Source organism: Protopterus annectens, chromosome 4.part0 (genome assembly GCF_019279795.1).
Source record: "Protopterus annectens isolate FY-2018-M chromosome 4.part0, PAN1.0, whole genome shotgun sequence".
Taxonomy (NCBI): Eukaryota; Metazoa; Chordata; order Ceratodontiformes; family Protopteridae; genus Protopterus; species Protopterus annectens.
Window position 1 is genome coordinate 1,999,000,623 of NC_056733.1, and position 18,425 is coordinate 1,999,019,047.

Consider the following 18,425-nt stretch of genomic DNA (forward strand, 5'->3'; position numbering starts at 1 on the left):
GGGTTACAAGAAACAGTCTGGAGTATGTCCCCTATGCTCTGCTGGGACACGTTGAATAGCGTTGATACAGAGAAGAGAAAAGTACTTGCTTTTGGGCCTCTGCCCACTGGTTTGGGGGGAGGTCTGGCCATCCACTTGGGGTTGGAAGTGAGTGGAAGTAGAACCTGTATCCTTGGGATACAAATGTTCAAAATCCATCTGTCTTGGGTAATGTACTCCCAGTATTCTGCATGCAGGGCTAGTTTTCCTCCTAAGGGTGCAAGTACTTTGTAAGGCTTGGAAGAATTAAGGATAAGTCATTGTGAAATTTTACCATAGGATGGTGGCTTACTACTTCCTGTTTTTGAGGTGGGAGCACTCCATTGTTTAGATCTGTGCATACCCTGAGACTGTAGTCTTAGTGGTCTGCTGCCCCTGGGTCTGGACTGAGAAGGTCTAGGAGGGACTGAAAAAGACCAGTTTTTAAAAGGTCAATGCCTACTGAATCCAGGTGGCTGCACCTGTAGGAAATCCTTAACAGTTTGCATAGATTTAGCTTTTTCCTCCATATTTTTGAGGACTTCTTCTGCTTTAGTGCCAAACAGATGTTATTGGTTTAAGGGAGCATCTAGTAATTTTGCTTTAACATTGTCTGGCAAGACTTGTTCCTTAAGCCAAGCATGCCTTCTAAGAACAAACCCAGTGACAGCAGCCCTGCAAGATGCTTCTAAGTCATCAAAACCACATTGCAAAGTAGGTTTTCCAACTTGGTTAGCAGAATGCATTAACTCTTGTAAATCTTCATTGTTCTGCACAATCAGGAATCAACATAATTTTCTGAGTAATTAGCTCCATAATAGGTTGCTGATACTTTAACATATGAAGCTGGCAATTTAAAGCCCTGATGGCAAGAGTAGAAGAGCTTACTCCATCGGTCTAAAGCCCTAGAATCCCTGTCCAAAGCAAAGGGGTAGGGTGTTTTGCTGTTTTAGCCTTGATGCCTTTAGGTCTCTGGATCCACAGTGGGATTTTTAAAAAGAAATTTGTGAGAGTCAGCTACTCTGCAGTACCTGTCAGGCTTTCTAGGAGCTGGTGGTAAAGTATCAGGGGTAAGACTGGATTCCATGAAGACATCTACAATATCCAGGACACGTGGTATAGCTAGAGGCCTGTGCTGAAGCAAGTCTAAAAATTCTCTGAGTCTCTTTTTAGACTGTGGGTAGTCCTGGCATTCCCAGAAGAAAAGCTCTCAAGGTATGTAAGGAGCTGGTGATAAAGTATCAGGGGTAAGGCTGCACTCCATTAAGACATCTACAATTTCCAGAACAGGAGGGATAGCTAGAGGCCTGTGCTGAGGCAAGTTTAAAAATTCCCTGAGTCTCTTTTTGGACTATGGGTATTCCTGGCACTCCCAGCGGAAGTGCTCTCTAAGGGTATGCAGGGTTTCACCAAAAGAAAAATCCTCTGGTGGAGATGCAGAGGGAATGGAATCCTCTGCATCAGAATCCTCATAGGTAGATAAAGGTATGTCCTGGTAATCAGAAGGGTCAGAGTCATCGGACTCGAACTGAAGAATCAGAAGGAAAATCAGTTCTAGGTCTTTTAGAGGGGGGAAGGCTGGCTTCCACTACTTAAAGAAATAAGGTCCTCAGCCATTCTAAGCATTTGTTTCTGTGGCATGAGAGCCTGAGAATGCGCTTTGGCCGTGTCCGTTTCCTAGGTGAAGTGTGAGCCCTGGGCCTGAGAAATTCGTTTTTTTTTTTTTTTTTTTTAAGTTTGAAATGAAGTCGTCTGTTCAATATGAACATCGAAAGGCCTGAATACACCCTTAAAAGCCAGTGCCTACAGAGCGGCTCTGGACTCATCCAAGGTAGAGACATCCGCAGGTTCCATAGTCGAAATAGCATCTAGTGGCATACCAGACTCTGAATGGGTCTCAGTAGACGCCTGCGAATTTGTAGAAGCGGGTATCGGGGGCTGCGAAAGCACCGTCTTATGTGGTCTGTCCCTGTTGTTATCCTTGCGTTTTTTTGGAAGATCGGTAGTCGGATGGCTTATCAAAGTCATTTTGGAATATGGAGAATGAGAGCTAAAGAATTTAGCGACATAAATAGCCAACAAATAGTTTGGGCGTTGAACGAGGCACAAAAACGACGGCGATGAACATCGTGGTCTGGGCCTAAATAGGTGACGCAGTAAGAATGAAAGTTTCTGTGAGGTATTAACTTTCCACAGGCAAGACAATTATTAATTTTTTCTGACATCGGTTAGAGCAAGAAAAAAGGATCCCCAATGGGGTACTTGTCTTTTAGAAGACTTCAGGTCTGAAACTCGAAAAACGAAAAATTCAGGAAGCAGCTGACCACACTTGTGATCTGCTTCGGACACTGCACGGCAAGAAAAGCTGATTTAATGGCATTGGCTGCATGTTTTATACCAATGACGATCTGACGTCATGGAAGAAGAGACGGCATCCGATGCAGAAATCCCAAGACTCTGGTATTCAAGCCGACTGAGGACCACCTGCAGGCAGATAACCCAAATGTGATGACTGCAACAGTGAAACACAAAGAACATCCTATAAATGATTTATCTCCCAGGCCCATGCTTACACTTAACAAGGGTATCAGCACTTGAGAGACTTGGGATGCATGGCTAGGCTTAAAAAGGCCCTTGTGGTTGTTAGCCTAGTAAACACCTATGAACCTATAAAAGTCACTTGTCTCACACAAAGTGAAAAGCACTTTAAAACCACTTTGCCGTTGCAAAAATGTAAAACACTTTCACCACAGAAAAAATGGTTCTCAAAATTTTAAAACTGAGAACACAAAAAGTGCCCCCCCCCCCCCCCCCCCAATTTAAGAAGTACAGTCAAGTCTTGTGACAGCCTGCACAAACTCCTAGCATAAAAACAGTTTTCCTAAGCAGGAAAATACAATATATACTTTTGTGTGGAAAGTTTTCCCCCCCAAAAGGAACTTAACTACCCAACAAAGAAACAGCACATCTCAACTAATCGATCCTCAAAAGCAGGAAATCTCTGAAGGGCTTGGTGCTCAAACCAGTCTTTAGTCAGCTCAGCTCAAGTTAATCAATGGTTTAGGTGCGTTAAGGTGTCTTGAAGCTTTGGAAGCTGTCCAGCTGTTAATATCCTATGTAGGATACAACACAGAGCGGGCTACTGAAGCAGTGATCAATATGGCGAACATCCAGAGAGACAGATTATCACTACATTGGTAAGCAGAGAGAGAGAGGGGTCTGGATAACAGTGTAACCCAGAGGAGTCAGGTGTGGAGAATGACAGAGAAACAAAAATGATGGGCTTTAAACCTCTTTCATTTATTAGAGTAAAACTTTTTGGTAGAGGGCTTCAGGGAGAAAAGAAGGTCGTGATTAACTCAGATTATGGAATTCCTGTAATCCTTTGAACTGGAGGAACTATGAGGTTAGTTTCAGGGAATGAAGGTTCAGGACAGGCAGGCCCAGAGGATTAGAAATCAGACCTTGAACAGATCCAAAACCCAGGGCAGGTGTAGAAGGCGAGTTCAAAGGAAGGGACACCAAATTTTGTGGAGACAGGGCCAGAATGGAGCAATGTGATGACTGTTGCTCTCCACAAAGCAGTTTTCTAAAGAAACTTGAGCCAAATCATCAAGGGACAGGCATACAGTAGACCAAGGGGTCAAGCATGTAGAACAGTATTCCCTTGGTGACCACCCTTTTTGTAGGATCTGGGCACAGAAACTGCTGCACTTAAGTGATGGACAGGAAGCCAAACAGGTAGGTTCCAGCAGGGGGAGTCCCCAGCAGATGAAAATCCACACAGCTACAGGATCCGATAACCCACAGACTGAGTTGGACAGAAGACACAAGATAAAGTAGTTCTGAGGTTAGTAAACCACTAAAATCCCTCAAGCACAATATCCTGTCCTGACACACAAAACGTGTACATTTTTGTCAAAAAGCAAACATTTTCTTCACAAAATACTTACTTAAGCAACAAAACTGTTGCCCCAGTGCCAAAACATCCCAAGTCACTCTGTTTAAAGCAATAATTTTGACAATAAATTAACATTAGTCAGAAAATTAAAATAGAAGGCTTTCCCAAAAAAAGAACTCACTTCTGTGACAACACACACTGAAGTAATTTGGCACTCCAACTGCATTTTATATGGAGCACCTCAAGTCCTCCTGGCAACTGGAGCACATGGAAGGCACCAAAAACTATGGAAAGCTGGGAAAAGCAAGAGGCCAATACCCAAATAACCTAAGCTACTGCAACACTGATTCATGTGACACATTGTCTAAAGCTGCAAACACCATGAAGTTTGGAACTCCTGGTGAGCTAATGATAATGTATGATAAATGACTAAAACACTTATTCGGATACTTAATGCTTGCAAGCCTACATCTTCCAACTCTTCTCCCTCCCTTTAAAGTCAGTCAAGTTTAGTGAACAGACTTTTTCTAGTGTCTAAATGCAATGCTTGATCTTTAAACATTACAAGCTGCTGCAGCTTTAAAAAGCATCCTGGTTATAAGTTTAAGAATCAAAAAGAAAGTATGTTAACTTGTAAAGAAGTATCAAGCACAAAGACTGAGAATTTTACTTTCAAATAACATACAAGAGCTGAGAAAAAAAATACAACTTAAGTTATTAAAAATGACATCAGTTGTTTTTAAATGTTTTGTCATTACCTTTCGTAACTCCACCACCACTTCATTTCGTTGTCTTCTCATTGTCTGAAAAATAAAACAGTCAGCAAAATTAAAATCATAAAATCTGTTTTTCCCAGCTCCATGAAAAATACAAGCTACAACAAAAATGCAACAATTTCCAAACCTTCCATAGGCACTTCCAGATACATCTCATTCAAGGAAAATAATGGAAACAATGCCTCGTGCATGTAACCTTTGGCTTTTTTAAATCAATCATTACTGAAGTACAAAACAAAATGCACAATGGAAAAGGAGATTCTGCATTCTGCAGAAATACAATAAAGAAATTACACACACAGTCTTGCTTTTATCAGTGTTTAGTATGTCAAAAACATTTTAGACTTGCAAAAATATCCACTTTTTCAAGCTAACTAGAGTTCCTAACACCAACTCAAGACAACCAACCCCTCTACATTTTGATCAGCACTTTAAAGTACATATCTGTGTGCTCAATGTAGCAAACTGCAGACCCAAAATATATGTTAAAAACACCAAAATATCGTTCCTTTATTCCTATCAAAAGGGTTATTAACTGGCAATCAAAACTCAACTCAAGATTATCCTAATGCCCGCAAATTAAAGATGAAAAGCTCTGGCTATCATAATCCACTATTCAGAACCACAGCAGCACTTCAAAGAAATGCTTAAAACACACAACACCCTGTTAAATGTGATAATGGATTACAACTTGGAAAGACACCAAAGCTCTTACCAATTCATAATCCAAGTTTGAGACTGGTATTTAAAATTTAACATTAATTTTACAATGATGCTTTACAACTCTAAATATAGCATAATTCCACTGCATTAGGCCTGCACTGCAATCTAATATAATAGAAAGTACAGTTATGCAAGTAAACTTACCTTTACAGAAGACGTCCGAATATCAATGTTGCAGTAGCCTTATCTATAAGGGTTACAGCCTGCCCAAGGATACAACAGCCAGCCAGTTTTTCCAAACCTTCAAGGCACCTTCCACACATTGTCAGTCAGTGCAAGCAGAGCTAACTAAAATGGACAAGTTTGGGCACCAAGCCCTTTAGGGTTTTTATGTCAACAGACAGGGATAGGCTGAGCCCTGAAAGGACAATGCTAGGAACAAAAATGTATTCACACCCTGGCATAAACGCACCGAAAAACATGAGAGAGGGAGGAAGCGGATACTGAATTTTTATTTTTATTTTTTATTTTATTTATTTATTTAACATTTGTTGACCAGGAATGTCCGACTAGGTTCCATAGAGCCTGTTTTCAGCGGAGGCCCGGGGAGAAATGCTCCAGACGCATGTCTTTGGAACGTGGGAGGAAACCGGAGTACCCGGAGGAAACCCACGCGAACACAGGGAGAACATTCAAACTCCACACAGAAGGCACCCCAGCCGAGAATCGAACTGGAGAACCTCTTGCTGTGAGGTGACAATGTTAACCACTGCACCACTGTGCCGCCCAAAGTAGTGAAGCAGTGATCATTTAGAGATGCGCCATTATGGAAAGTTTACTTGCATAACTTTGTTCACCATACTGATCACTGCTGCAGTGGCCTTAGCTATACAGGTAGACTAAGTCCACTTACATTTGTCAGATGGAAAGAAGAGTCCAGGTGGCCCTGAAAAATGTCTCTAGAAAAGATAGATCTAGACCTATACAAAGGAATAAAGCTTAGTGCTTTGTAAAAGTAAGTACAGAAGACCAAGGTGCTTCTTCTAGAATACTTCTAGAACCCAACCCTTTACAAAATGTCAGATGAAGCTAAAGCCCTGGTAGTATGGGCCTTCACCATGCCTGGAATAGTTCTGTTGTGGGGAGTATAACAAAACGTAATAGCCTAAGACAACAATTTGGAAATGGTCTGCTTTGATACAAGTTGACCCTTCTTACCTTCACAAGAAATGAACAATTGATCCAAAGATCAGAAAGACTTAGTTCTGTCAAGATAGCACCAGAGTTGACTGTACACATCAAAGGTATGGGGTATACCTTGTCCCTTATTTTAGGTTCAGTAGAAAAAACTGCAAGAAAAACCTAGCCAAGCCAGAGTTCACTGTGTAATACCTTAAACCTCCTGGAACAGAGGCCCATGGGATATATGCAAATGACCCCTTCCAGCTATCAAGTGCATCAGCTATAGGCCCTTTGACTGTCCATGACCTTTTACTTTTTCTTTTTTAAGTCTTTATGGATACATTCAGCCCAATAAAGCCAATGTATACATAAAAATAAAGAAGAAATAAGTCATGATCATTTAAAAGTCATACCATACCACTGAAGCACATGATAACCTTAAGGAGTCATTTGTATATATCCCATGGGCCTCTATTACAGGAGGTTTAAGGTATCGCACAGTGAAAACTCCAGCCTGGCTAGTTTTTTTCTTGTTTTTTTCTAATGGGTTTGTTTGTGCGCGCCCTTTTTTCCACATTTTAGGTTTAGGAAAGCAAACATATGGACGGTTTGGCTTATATGAAAGCTTGGACACAAGCTTAGGCATAAAAGGAATATTACTTCTAAAAAAAAAAAAACATTGTCCCTAAGGAAAATGAGAAGGTTGACTCACTAAGAGCTTGCAACTCGATACCCTTCTTGCAGAGATCACGCCAATCACTAAAAACATCAAGTCAGCCAGATTAGCTGGTTCAAATTGAGCAAGAGTTGGCTTTTCCCAACAAAAAATTAAGATCTCAAGAAGGGGCTACCAGTTTTCTTGGAGGCCTCTCAAGCAAAACTCCATTCGGCAACATTTTGTCATGAGAATGCATTGAACAAAAGAAGGATCCACAGGCCGATGTGCTGAAATGGCCAACAAATAAACCTCAATAAAGGAATAAGCAAGGCTACAGGATAACACCATACAAGTATTGTAAAACCAGAGAACAAGCCTAAAATGAGTATTATGCCGACACCAACCAGAAAACCTTTTCCCTTTGCTAACAAGTGAATTGCTAACAGCAGGCTTTCTAGTCTCAATTAGTACTTTGTGCACAACCTCAGTAAACAAATGCCTGAAGGGAACCAAGACCCCCATCATCCAGACAGTCAAATGAAGTTGATCAGGGTAAATCCAACACCTCTGATCTTGTGCAAATATATCCAGTCTGAGAAGAAGCCTTTCGTAATTTCCTCTGGCCATTTCCAAAAGGAAAGTATTACTGTGTAAGAACTTACGACAACTTTAGATGTCCTTCTCTTCTATATTCTGCTGTATCCATAACATCAGGGAGTTTGCCTCTGGTGAACTCTCGTACATCTGGCCATTACACAAAAGTTAAATGCTACCACTAGAGCATGTGCGACGTCCCACACCTCTTGAGGACGTCTGTTGTAAATGGACATCAGGTATAAAGCAGAACCGAATGCTGCCAGAATCAGCGGCTACAGAGTGGGTACTCTAGGAATCAGGCAAGTGCAGGGGGGAAGGCTGGGTGGGAAACTATACAGCAGCATATAGAAGAGAAGGACATCTAAAAGTTACAGTTAAGGTCTTACACAACAATACTATGTCCTTCTATTCGTACGCTGCTGTATCCATAACAAGAAAGACTGGAGAAAATGGCGTCAGCTAAATCTTGTATACCCCTGGCACACTGACGTCAGGGAAGAGGCGACAGCAACAGACGCCGGACCAGGACTTTGGAATTCAAGCAGACTGCGGGTAGCCTGCCAGCAGGATAACCCAAGTGTAATGACTGCAACAGTGAAACACGATGATCAACATCAGGGAGAGTGCAAAAGCTCCTCTCCTAAGAGAGGGGTGGTAGACCAGAAGCACTTTCCACGAACCTATGGAGGACGGCTCTGGCAAATCCTGCTCTGGCTCTAGAGACAATGTCTAATTTGTAGTGCTTAGTGAATTTGTGCACAGAGGACCATGTAGCTGCTTCAAGAATAGCTGCTCTGTCTAAACCTTTGAAGAATGTCCCTGAGGAGGACACTGCCCTAGTGGAGTGTGCCTTAACAGGGGAAGACAGTGACTTACCATGTGTTGTGTAACAAACCAAGATAGTTTTAGATATCCAAGAGGATATGGTTTGCTTGGAAAAAGGGTGCCCCAGGGCTCTTGGGTGATAAGAGATGAAGAGCCTGTCAGATTTGCGGATGGGTTTGGTCTTGGTCAAACAGTATCAGAGTTGTTTGTGTACGTCTAACGAGTGAAGTAGCCTCTCTGCCAGTTTTTGTGGAGAGGGAAAAAAGGCGGACAGATTAACAGCCTGATTCAAGAACAGTTCATTGACTTCTTTAGGCATGAAGGTTGGGTTAGTATGAAAGCATACCCAGTCCCTGTTTAAGACAGTGAAAAGGGGAAAGGCCATAAGGGCCTGGAGTTCCGAAACCCTTCTGGCTGAAGTGATGGTCACCAAGAGTACGGTTTTCCAAGTGCAGTGTTGGAGGGAGCAGTCTTTGGCTACTTCAAAGGGTGGGAGAGTCAATTTCTCCGGGACAAAATTTAGATTCCCAAGGAGGCAGAATGGCCTTCCTTGGGCGTTCTGAGATGTAGTGCCCCTTTCAAAAAAAAGCTCTATTTCTAACCCTGAAGCCAAAAGGTGGTACCAGGGGCAGGCAAGCTGAGATGGCATACAGATAGGTTTTAATGGAGGAGTAGGAAAAGTCCAGACTTCATTAGGTCACACAGGTAAGAAAAATCCATTGGGGGGCTCTGCCGTCAGTGGTTGTAAGTTGTTTTTCTGACACCATATAGAAAATTTCTTCCACTCAGACAGGTAAGATTTCCTGCTAGTTGGTTTCCTGGCCTCCTGCAAAACCTGAAGCATGTCCTCTGTGTACAAGTGTCTGAAGGGAATAAACGACCCATCACCCACAGTGTAAGCTTCAGAATGGACAGATGAGGGTGTTAAGTGTGTTCCCTCCTCCTGTGTGAGTAGGTCCATTTGGTGGGGTAACTTGTTGCAACTGTCCTTGGCTAGATGTATTAATAGGGGGTAAAAACAATGCCGCCTTGCTAATAGGGAGTCATCAGCAAGATTTGAAGCTGCTCCTTCTGAATTTTCAGTAGGACGTTCGGGTGGTGCTGCGGTAGCGTTGTCGCCTCACAGCAAGACGTTGTCCCGTTCGATTCTCAGCTAGAGCGTCTTCTGTGTGGAGACATGGTGTGAATGGGCGTACCTTCGTTGAAGGTTGTGCGTCAGGGCTGGCAACTCGGCATGTAAAAAATCAACTGCCAATCATTAGCGGACCGGAGTTCCGCTGTGGCGACCCCTAACCGGGAAAAAACGAAAGACACACACACACTTTCGGTATGAGAGGGAAGGGGGGAATGGATAAGCGTACAATCCCCTTCCAGAAAATTGAAAGAGCATCCACCTTTCCATGCTTCTGGGTGGGGTGCCCTGGAGCCAAAGGTCGGGAGCTATCTGTTCATAGGGGAGGCAAAGAGAAGCAAATCTGGATTACCCCATCGATGGACCAGGTCCAGAAACATGTCCCTGTTCAGTATCCACCCATGAGACAGGGTCATGGTCCCGATTAATGAATCCGCCATCACATTGTTTGCAGAAGGGATGTATACCGCTTGGAGGAGGATCTGTTTTTCCAAGGCGATTTCCCAAGCCTGCAGTGCCAGCCTGCACATGAGATAGGACCTTGCCCCCCCCCCCCCAATCTGTCAAGGTAGCACTGTGGTGTTATCTGTGTACCACCTCAGATTGCCTGGTAGAAGCCAATCCTTAAATTACCAAGGCCAATATCAATGCTCTCATTTCCTTGATATTGATGTGGTCTTTCGGTTGAGTGAGGGTCCATGTGTTCCTCACTCTTTATTCTCCTAAGGTTGCACCCCACCCTGTGTCTGATGCATCTGTAAAGAAACCCTGGTTGGGGGAAGTTGTTTGTAAGGGCAGGCCAGGATTTGACTATATCTGGATTATCCACCAATTCAGCTCCCTGGCCAGGCATGGGAGCATGGTGATCATGAACTCCAGGGGATAAAGGTGTTGTTTCCAGAATGTTCTTAAGTACCACTGGAACTTATTCATGTGAAGCCCTGCCAGAGGTACCATGGGGATGGCAGAGGCTATGAATCCTAGAATTCTGTGGAATTCCCTGGCTGAGAAGGCTTTGCAAGGAAGAATTTCCCTGAAGTGGTGATGACCATTTTTTCTCAGGGAAGGCAGACCATCATTTCCCTTGTCACTATGCAACATCCCAGGAACACCTGACCTTATGTGGGTATCAGGGATAATTTTCTGAGGTTAACTATAAACCCCAGATCTCTTAAGAGGGAGATGGGTACAGTCCAGGTGTTGTAAGGCCATGGTACTTGATGTAGCCTGAATGAGGATGTCATTGAGGTAGGGGAAAAGTCGTACTCCCTGTGTCTTGGCAAAGGCCATGACTGGGACCAGACATTTTATAAATACTCTTGGGGCCGCAGAGAGAACAAATGGTAAAGCACAGAACTGAAAGTGTGCAGAGTCCACCGAGAAGCAGAGGAATTTTCTGAAGACAGGATGAATTGGGATGTGTAAATAGGCATCTTTTATACCCAATGATACTAAGAAGGCCCATGGAAGGATCAGGGGCAAAACAGTAGGCAGGGAAAGCATCTGAAAGGAGAGAACCCAGAGGAAGGGGTTGAGGTGTGATAAATCCAGAATTGGCCTCCAGGGGCCTTCTTTTCTGGGGACCAGGAAAATTCTTGAGTAGAACCCTTGCCTTCTTGCAAGAGAAGGGACTTCCCGAATGGTTCCCTGAGCGAGAAGTTCCTGTAGGACTGGGGGGGGGGGGTTTGATCTTGGGTGGGGTAGGCATGAATATGGGAGTAGTTGATCTTGGAGGGGAGGTTTAAGCATGCCTTTGGGAGTAGTTCTGACCTCCCAAGTCATGAAGTATCCCTGCTTTATGACGGGTAGGACCCAAGAGTCCATGGTAACCTGTTTCCAAGCAGGGAGGGATAGGGAGAAACCCATGGAGACTGGTATCTGGGTGAAGAGCCTGGTAGGTCACAGGCTACCAGGCTTCCCCGGAAAGGGCTGCTTGGAAGGAGTGGCGGGAACAGACCTAGAAGAGGGCCATTTCCTGTGGTCCTTTCTGGGTTTAGCTGGCACTTTCCTAGCTGAGGACCTCACAAAGGAGGTTTTGGCAGGGTAATTTCTTTGAAAACATGGGACTGGGGAGACACAAATATGTCTCACTTGCTGTAGTTCATTGCCTTTTGCCTGGAGAGCCTTGAAGAGGTCCAGCAGCAGCTGTACCAAACAAGTCTTCATTGTCTAGACGAGCATCCAGGAATTTAGATTTAATATCAGGGAGGGGCTGTAATCTAAGCCAAGAGCATCTCCTGATGACAGAGACAGCAGCCCTGGATGAAGCTTCTATGGCATCATAGCTGCACTTGTAGAGTGTTTGATTACTTGGGTGCAAGAATTAAGGAGAGAAGATATTTTGGCCTTGGCTGGGGAGTCAGGAAGCTCCCCAAATTGTTTGACTACATCTGCCATCAGAGCCAAAGAATATTTAGCCATGTGCGTTTGGTAGTTGATGGCTCTTACTGCTAAGGTGGCAGAGGTGTATACTTTTTTTCCCCCCAGAAGCTTCACAAGTCTGGTGTCTTTATCTGAGGGTAGTACAGAGGTGGAAGGAAGTAATTTAGAAGTTTTGTCAGCAGTAATAACTTAAGGGTCTGCAGATGGGGCTGTGTACAGGAATTTAGCTTCATCAGGGACCTAATAAAATCTATATGGGCATTTGGGTGCAGGGGCCTCAAATTAGGATTTTTCAAAGCAGCCTGGAAGGCATCCAGGAATGCAGGGTGTATGGGGGGGGTACATCAGAGGGGATAGGAGACTCCAACTGGAGTAATTTATAGTATCTCTTGAGTCTTTGTGACCTGGCTGCTGTCCCATTTGAAGAAATTTGGCATTTGTGTAACAGTCTCACCAAAAGTGAAGTCCTCTCCTGGGGAGTCCGTGCCATTGGACTCCTCCTCTAGGGAAGCATATCCCAGAGAAGAAGCAATTTGAGAATAATTGAGGGATTCCTCATCTGAAGAATCCTCTTCTCCAGAGTAGACATTGGGGGCAGGTCCCCTAGGGGAAGAGGCTGATGGAGCCCTGACCAGAGTCTGGGCCTGCAAGGCCAAGAAGGTGTTTAGAAGGTCTTGACTGAAGGCCTGCTAATCTGGAGACTGTTCAATGGGAGGAGTAGACTGAGGATGAAAGAGATGCTTAGTCTTGTTTCTCTTTTTTTGTGCGACTCCGATGTCGAAGAATCGGAGATGCGATGAAGGGTAGGAGGGCTGGATGCCGGTCAGCACTCCACAACATCAGAGGCTACATTTGCTTGTACAACAATCCGAGGCACTCCACGTAGGCCCTCAGAAATTATGAGCCTTGGTTCCCCTCGGCGACTGAATCAGACGTCTGTGGATCCTTCCACGACGTGACCGCAGGTGCAGTACCAACTTCCTCCGGGCTATCCGCCAAAGGAAGACCAGAGGACTCCACCCCTTCACCGGCCTAGAGAGGTACGCCTGAAGTGGAGGGCGCAGCAGTTGGTTCAGGCCTAAACTTTTCTGCCTTCTTGATTGAAGGCTTGTTCGAAGAACCCGACGTCGAACCCATACGAGAAGCTAAACTTTTAAGTGTCTGGTTTTCTATGTAAAGTTTAAACATTGCTAAGTGGCTTTTAATGGTTTTGGGGAATGAAGGCTTGACAAATACTACAAGAGGTATGGTCGTATTCTTGGCCTATGCAAAACAGGCAGAGCTCATGCGAATCTGTGTGGAATTTGTCTTCCACACAAACAATTGCCCTTCCTACCCGATATGAACCCAAAAGAGTAGCAAGCAAAAAATAGAGAGAGCTCCTATGGGGTACTTATCTGAAGTCGGATGGTGCAAAGTCACATTTCCCGAAAGAGCAAAGACCGGAGCTGGCGGTCACATAGGCAGCAGAAACGTTCTGGGGTGGTTGGGTACTGATGTCCACTTTATGCCATATGTAAGTTTACAACAGATACCCTCGAGGAGAGATGCAGGATGTCACATGCGCCCTATTGGTAGCATGTAACTTTTGTATAAATGGCTGGACATACGAGAGTTCACCAGAGGCCAACTCCCTGATGTTATAGATAAAGCAGTACATGAATAGGAGGACATCAACTGTCGCCTGGGCCAGAAGGAGTTAACACAATGATCTTGGAAGATTCCTTCTGAATCTTCAGAAGTGCACTGGATATCAGTGGAGAAGGTGGAAAAGCACATAGGATCATAGGATGGTACTAGGCTAAGGGCCCTGGGGCCCTTATAAGCCAAGCCAAGAGTTTATCCCAAAAAAAAAAAAACCTCAATCAACACCTGTCGCTCCTGTCGATGAGGGACAAAGGTGGAACCCCTGGGACAAATTTGTGGTTTCCCATCCACTCATCAAGGTTGCACTTGAAGAGGTTCGGCAAGGTACTCGGTTTGACATGTATATATTCCAGATACGGGGCAGCCTCTGGGAGACCAGCCTCTCTCTCCAGCATGTTTTGTTGACGTCGCATATTAGATTTAGGTCTATTGAGCTGATAATGCATGAGGAGTTAGACTTACAGATAAGGAGCATCTCTAGTAGGGTAGGGTCCGATATTGCCTTGTAGGATCACCTCTAAGCAATCTGTATGATACCGAGTACAGGGAAATTGATTTGAGCCTGTCTGCATAAAAGACAGGTGTTGGAAGCCATGGATTCTCTTTGTGAGGAATTTCTGTGGCCTTTCCAGTTGGTGCAGGTGTTTGGAGAGGTGCATACCAAACGGGGCATTATACTAATTTTTTTTTGCATTAAACTTAAGGCTATGACTTTGGCACCAGTTATTTGTAGCTGCGAGACCCTCCTGCAGTATTGTTAGTTATTTGGGGAGTCAATAACGGCACCCAACTTGTATTCCTCCTCAAACTTGGTCAGCCACAGGCCCTTGGTCTTTATCTGAACCTCTGAGAAGTAGATGCCAAACAGTACGGGTCCCAGGACAAATCCCTGAGGAACACCACTAGTGACAGGTCTGTTGGCAGAGGTGGTGGCACCTATTTTGACCTTGTGCGTCCTGTGAATCAGTTGGCCACCCATTTGACGAGATAGGGATTAATATTAAGTTGCGTTAGCTTTTCAATTATACCAGAGTGGGGAATTGTGTCAAAGGCTTTGGCCAGGTCAAGGTAAGCTGTATGTACTGACTTTCCTCCTCCAAGGCCTTGGTGACAGTCTCAAAAGTAGTCAACTAGGTTCAATATGCATGATCTGCCCCTGACAAATCCAAATTGAGTGGGGTCGAGTGTTTGGAGATTCCCTATGTCCTTGTTTATGAGATCCATATTAATATGCTCCATGGCTTTACAGATCAGACTTGTCAAGTTAATGGGGCAATAGTTTTGTGGGTCAGTAGTGGCACCACCATTGTGCAAGGGGATGACAATAGTGGTTCTCCACTCTGCTGGAATGCAGCCTGTAAATAGGCTGTGGTTGAACAGGGTGCTCAGTGGTGAAGCTAGTTCTTGCTGGAGACTGTGCAGAATACAGCCTGCATATTATCAGGTCCCATGGAAGCTGTGTTCTTTGCCTTGGATACAGCCTTCAACACTATCCATGGAGATATGAGGTGTAGGACAAGTACTGAGGTTGTTGACTGGGCCTTGTGGGGGGGGGGGGGGGTGATAAGGGGGTAAAGTTTGCGCTGAACCTATCAGCTAATACGTTGGCTAAGTCGGCAAGATAAGTGTATGTGGTACCATTAAGTACTAACTCTGAACAAACATGGGCTTTGCCATGGAGGTTCCCAACGTAACTGAAGAACTTGTGGTTTCCCTTTGCTTTGGAGGCAAGTTTCATCTCATAATTGGCTTTGGAGTTTTTCACTAGTGATCTAATTTGCTTGTTGAGACAGAGGAGGGAGATTTCCCAATTTGGAATTTGTTCCTTTTTACCCTTGGACAACAGTTTCTTCCTTTAGTTGTAAAGCCTGTTGAAAGAGGATGCCCACCAGACAGGTTTGGGTTTCCTTGAGAAGCAGGTTTAGTTCTGCTGGGTATGGCAGAGTCCATGCAGTTGTACAAGCGCTTGTATACTGCACTGGTGTACTGTTCAGTATAGTTGTCTGCATCTTCTGAGGGGGGCGGGGGTGTGAAGCTGCCGATACTCCCCTTAGGAGGGTGTAGTCAGCTTTTGAGAAGTTTTTTAGCCTGGTTACAGCTGGGGAGGGATTAGGTGGGACAAAAACTTCGAATGAGACAGACTGATACGATCTCACCAGGGAAGAACATACTATGGGAGTGGTACAGCTGTCACCCATGTTGGTGAGAAAAGTCCAGTATGTTAAAAAAATCAATGACACCGCCAAAAGATACACCAGTCGTTTATCACATCAAAGACATACTAAGCGCTTTCACCCATCATTCCGTGGGCTTCATCAGAGTAAAGTACCAAAGTCCCACAAATAAGTTTCACAGCATACAAAGTTCTTCCAAGTGAAGTAAATATTAAACTGTGTTTACTTCACCTGGAATAACTTTGTTTGCTGTTGAAACTTATTTGTGGGACTTTGGTACTTTACGCTGAAGAAGCCCACGGAATGATGGGTGAAAGCGCTTAGTACGTCTTTGAGGTGATAAACGGCTGGTGTATCTTTTGGCAGTGTCGTGGATGTTTTAATTGGTGATTTTGACTGTGGACGTCCAGTATGTTATCTCCCCTCGAGGGGGATAAGACTGGATGGTCTAGTGCAATACAGTTGATGAAGTCAAGGAATTGATGGATGAGTACATTAGTGCAGGAATAGTTCATCCAGTCTATGGTGGGGTAGTTGAAATTAACAAGGTTCAGGGTGTTAGGGGGTACCTTGCCAGAGTCAAGTAGGTCCAGGTAGGAGTGGGTGCCCCAAGACATGGAAGGGGGTCTATAGCTGGCTATAACTTAGAAGGGACTCTTGCCAACTGTCAGTTGCACCTGGAGTAAATTCCAGTGTATCATGCTGATAAAGCAGTCTGGCGGTATGCCTGTCTTTAATTAAGATAGAGACTCCACCACCCTTAGTCTTTCCAACCTCATTTTGTTTAAGTGTGGAAAGAGGTATACCCTGGTAAGGCAGGGGTGCTCTCTGCAGCCAGGAATCATGTTTCTGTGACTGCACAGACATCGTTAACTTCCAGTGTGAGGAGAGCCTCCAGTGAGTGCATTTTCGGATTAAGGGTCCTAACGTTGGGCAGCATTACCTTCAATTTGCTTTTTGACAGATCTTTCATGTTGGAAGACTTGTCTTTGGGACATGCCCTAAAAAAAGGCACAATAGGGGAGGGAAGAGCCATAGCAAAGATCCGGAACCCCGAGGGTGACAGGTGGAGACAACCTCTGGCAAAGCAATGAGGCCAATCAGCCATGTCATCCCAGGCAGACAGATACTGGAGCCCCTTGGAAATGCACCAGAAACTAAACCAATTGTTAAAGTCAATAATTTTTTGTTGGTATTGTGGCATCATTCTTGGTGAAGGTAAGATGCTAATCGGGGCTAGGGTCACACCTGCCTGGAGCACATTCTGAGAGCTCAATCAGGTCTCTCTTCATACAGTCCAGGGAGGTATGTCTCAAATTATTCACACCAACATGGACAATGACAGTCATATTTGTACCTGTTGTGGACAGATTTAAGTGCGTATGTGATGTGGCGGATTCTAGCATCTGACAAACAGCTGACTGTTACCTTCTCCTTGTTGAGTCTAGTGAGGGGGACATCAGTCTCTCTCACTACTGAGTAGCCAATGACTAGTGCATTTGGTTTATTGTGATGCTTACTGGAATGTGTTTGAGAGACACTGGTATGTTGACTACTTTGTGCGATGTGATTGGCATTGCGCGTAGAATGTTTGAGTGTGTGTTTCGGGGGCCTCTATTGTAAAGGCAAGTTTTTCTTGGGACTCCTACATAGGTAGGGGCATGGCTCTGATGTGGGTGGTGTGGTGCTTGTACTGGCAATCCCCCTCTTTGTCAGGAGTACTGAATGTGGTGTGAGAGCATGGATTCCAGCTTACTGATGTAAACGCATCCCTTGCAAGAAGAATAATTATGTGCCAGCAGAAGGGGACTGTCCGTGAACATGAGGCAGTTGCTACACTGTCTCAATATGCCCATGTCGACGTGACTGGCAGGGGAAAATGATGGGAATTATCCAGAAATAGTGCCCTGAACACTTGGCGGACTTGGGGAGAGCAGGGTTTGATGAGGGTTTTCCACAAAAACCCTAAATGTACAATAAATGGCCTGAAGCCCAAGTGCTAAAACCAAAATTAAGATGCTTAGAATACCGAATAAATTTAAATCAGGCTACTAACAAGCGTAATAAGTACAGAATAAGAGAACTTCAACACCTAAGAGCATACAGAACAGCAAACTAAGGTAATAAAGAAGGCAGAAGATTGTTACAGTAAGAGCAATTCATGACCAAGGAAAATAAATTGCATTTTGCATGGAGTCCTGGAAAAGAATCTTGCCAGCAGACTGTTCAGAGTGGAAGCAAATGTACAACTCCTCAATGATGGACCAATTCTTGGAAGACCACTGATCTAGTTTCCACTCGTGAGGGTCTGCCCTTCTTCTACACAGCCTGTCTGCCTCAATCTTACTCTGATGGAATGTAAGGATGTCTGTAGAGTGAGATTGTGCAGTGAAGCTATATCCCAAGTAGACATGGCTAGCCTGCAGGGGAGGAATAACCTGGTTGCCCCTTCCCTGCTGACTTGCAACAT

General features: G+C 44.4%; 1 protein-coding gene across 1 annotated transcript in view; it reads right to left on the bottom strand.

Annotated features, from left to right (window-relative positions):
- Positions 1 to 18,425, bottom strand: part of KPNA4 (karyopherin subunit alpha 4) — a 1,407,074-nt gene that overhangs the window by 1,264,330 nt on the left and 124,319 nt on the right. Inside the window, exon 2 of the mRNA XM_044069621.1 lies at positions 4,678 to 4,722. Within this exon, the coding sequence (XP_043925556.1) occupies positions 4,678 to 4,722 (45 nt within the window). The remainder of the gene's footprint in view (positions 1 to 4,677; positions 4,723 to 18,425) is intronic.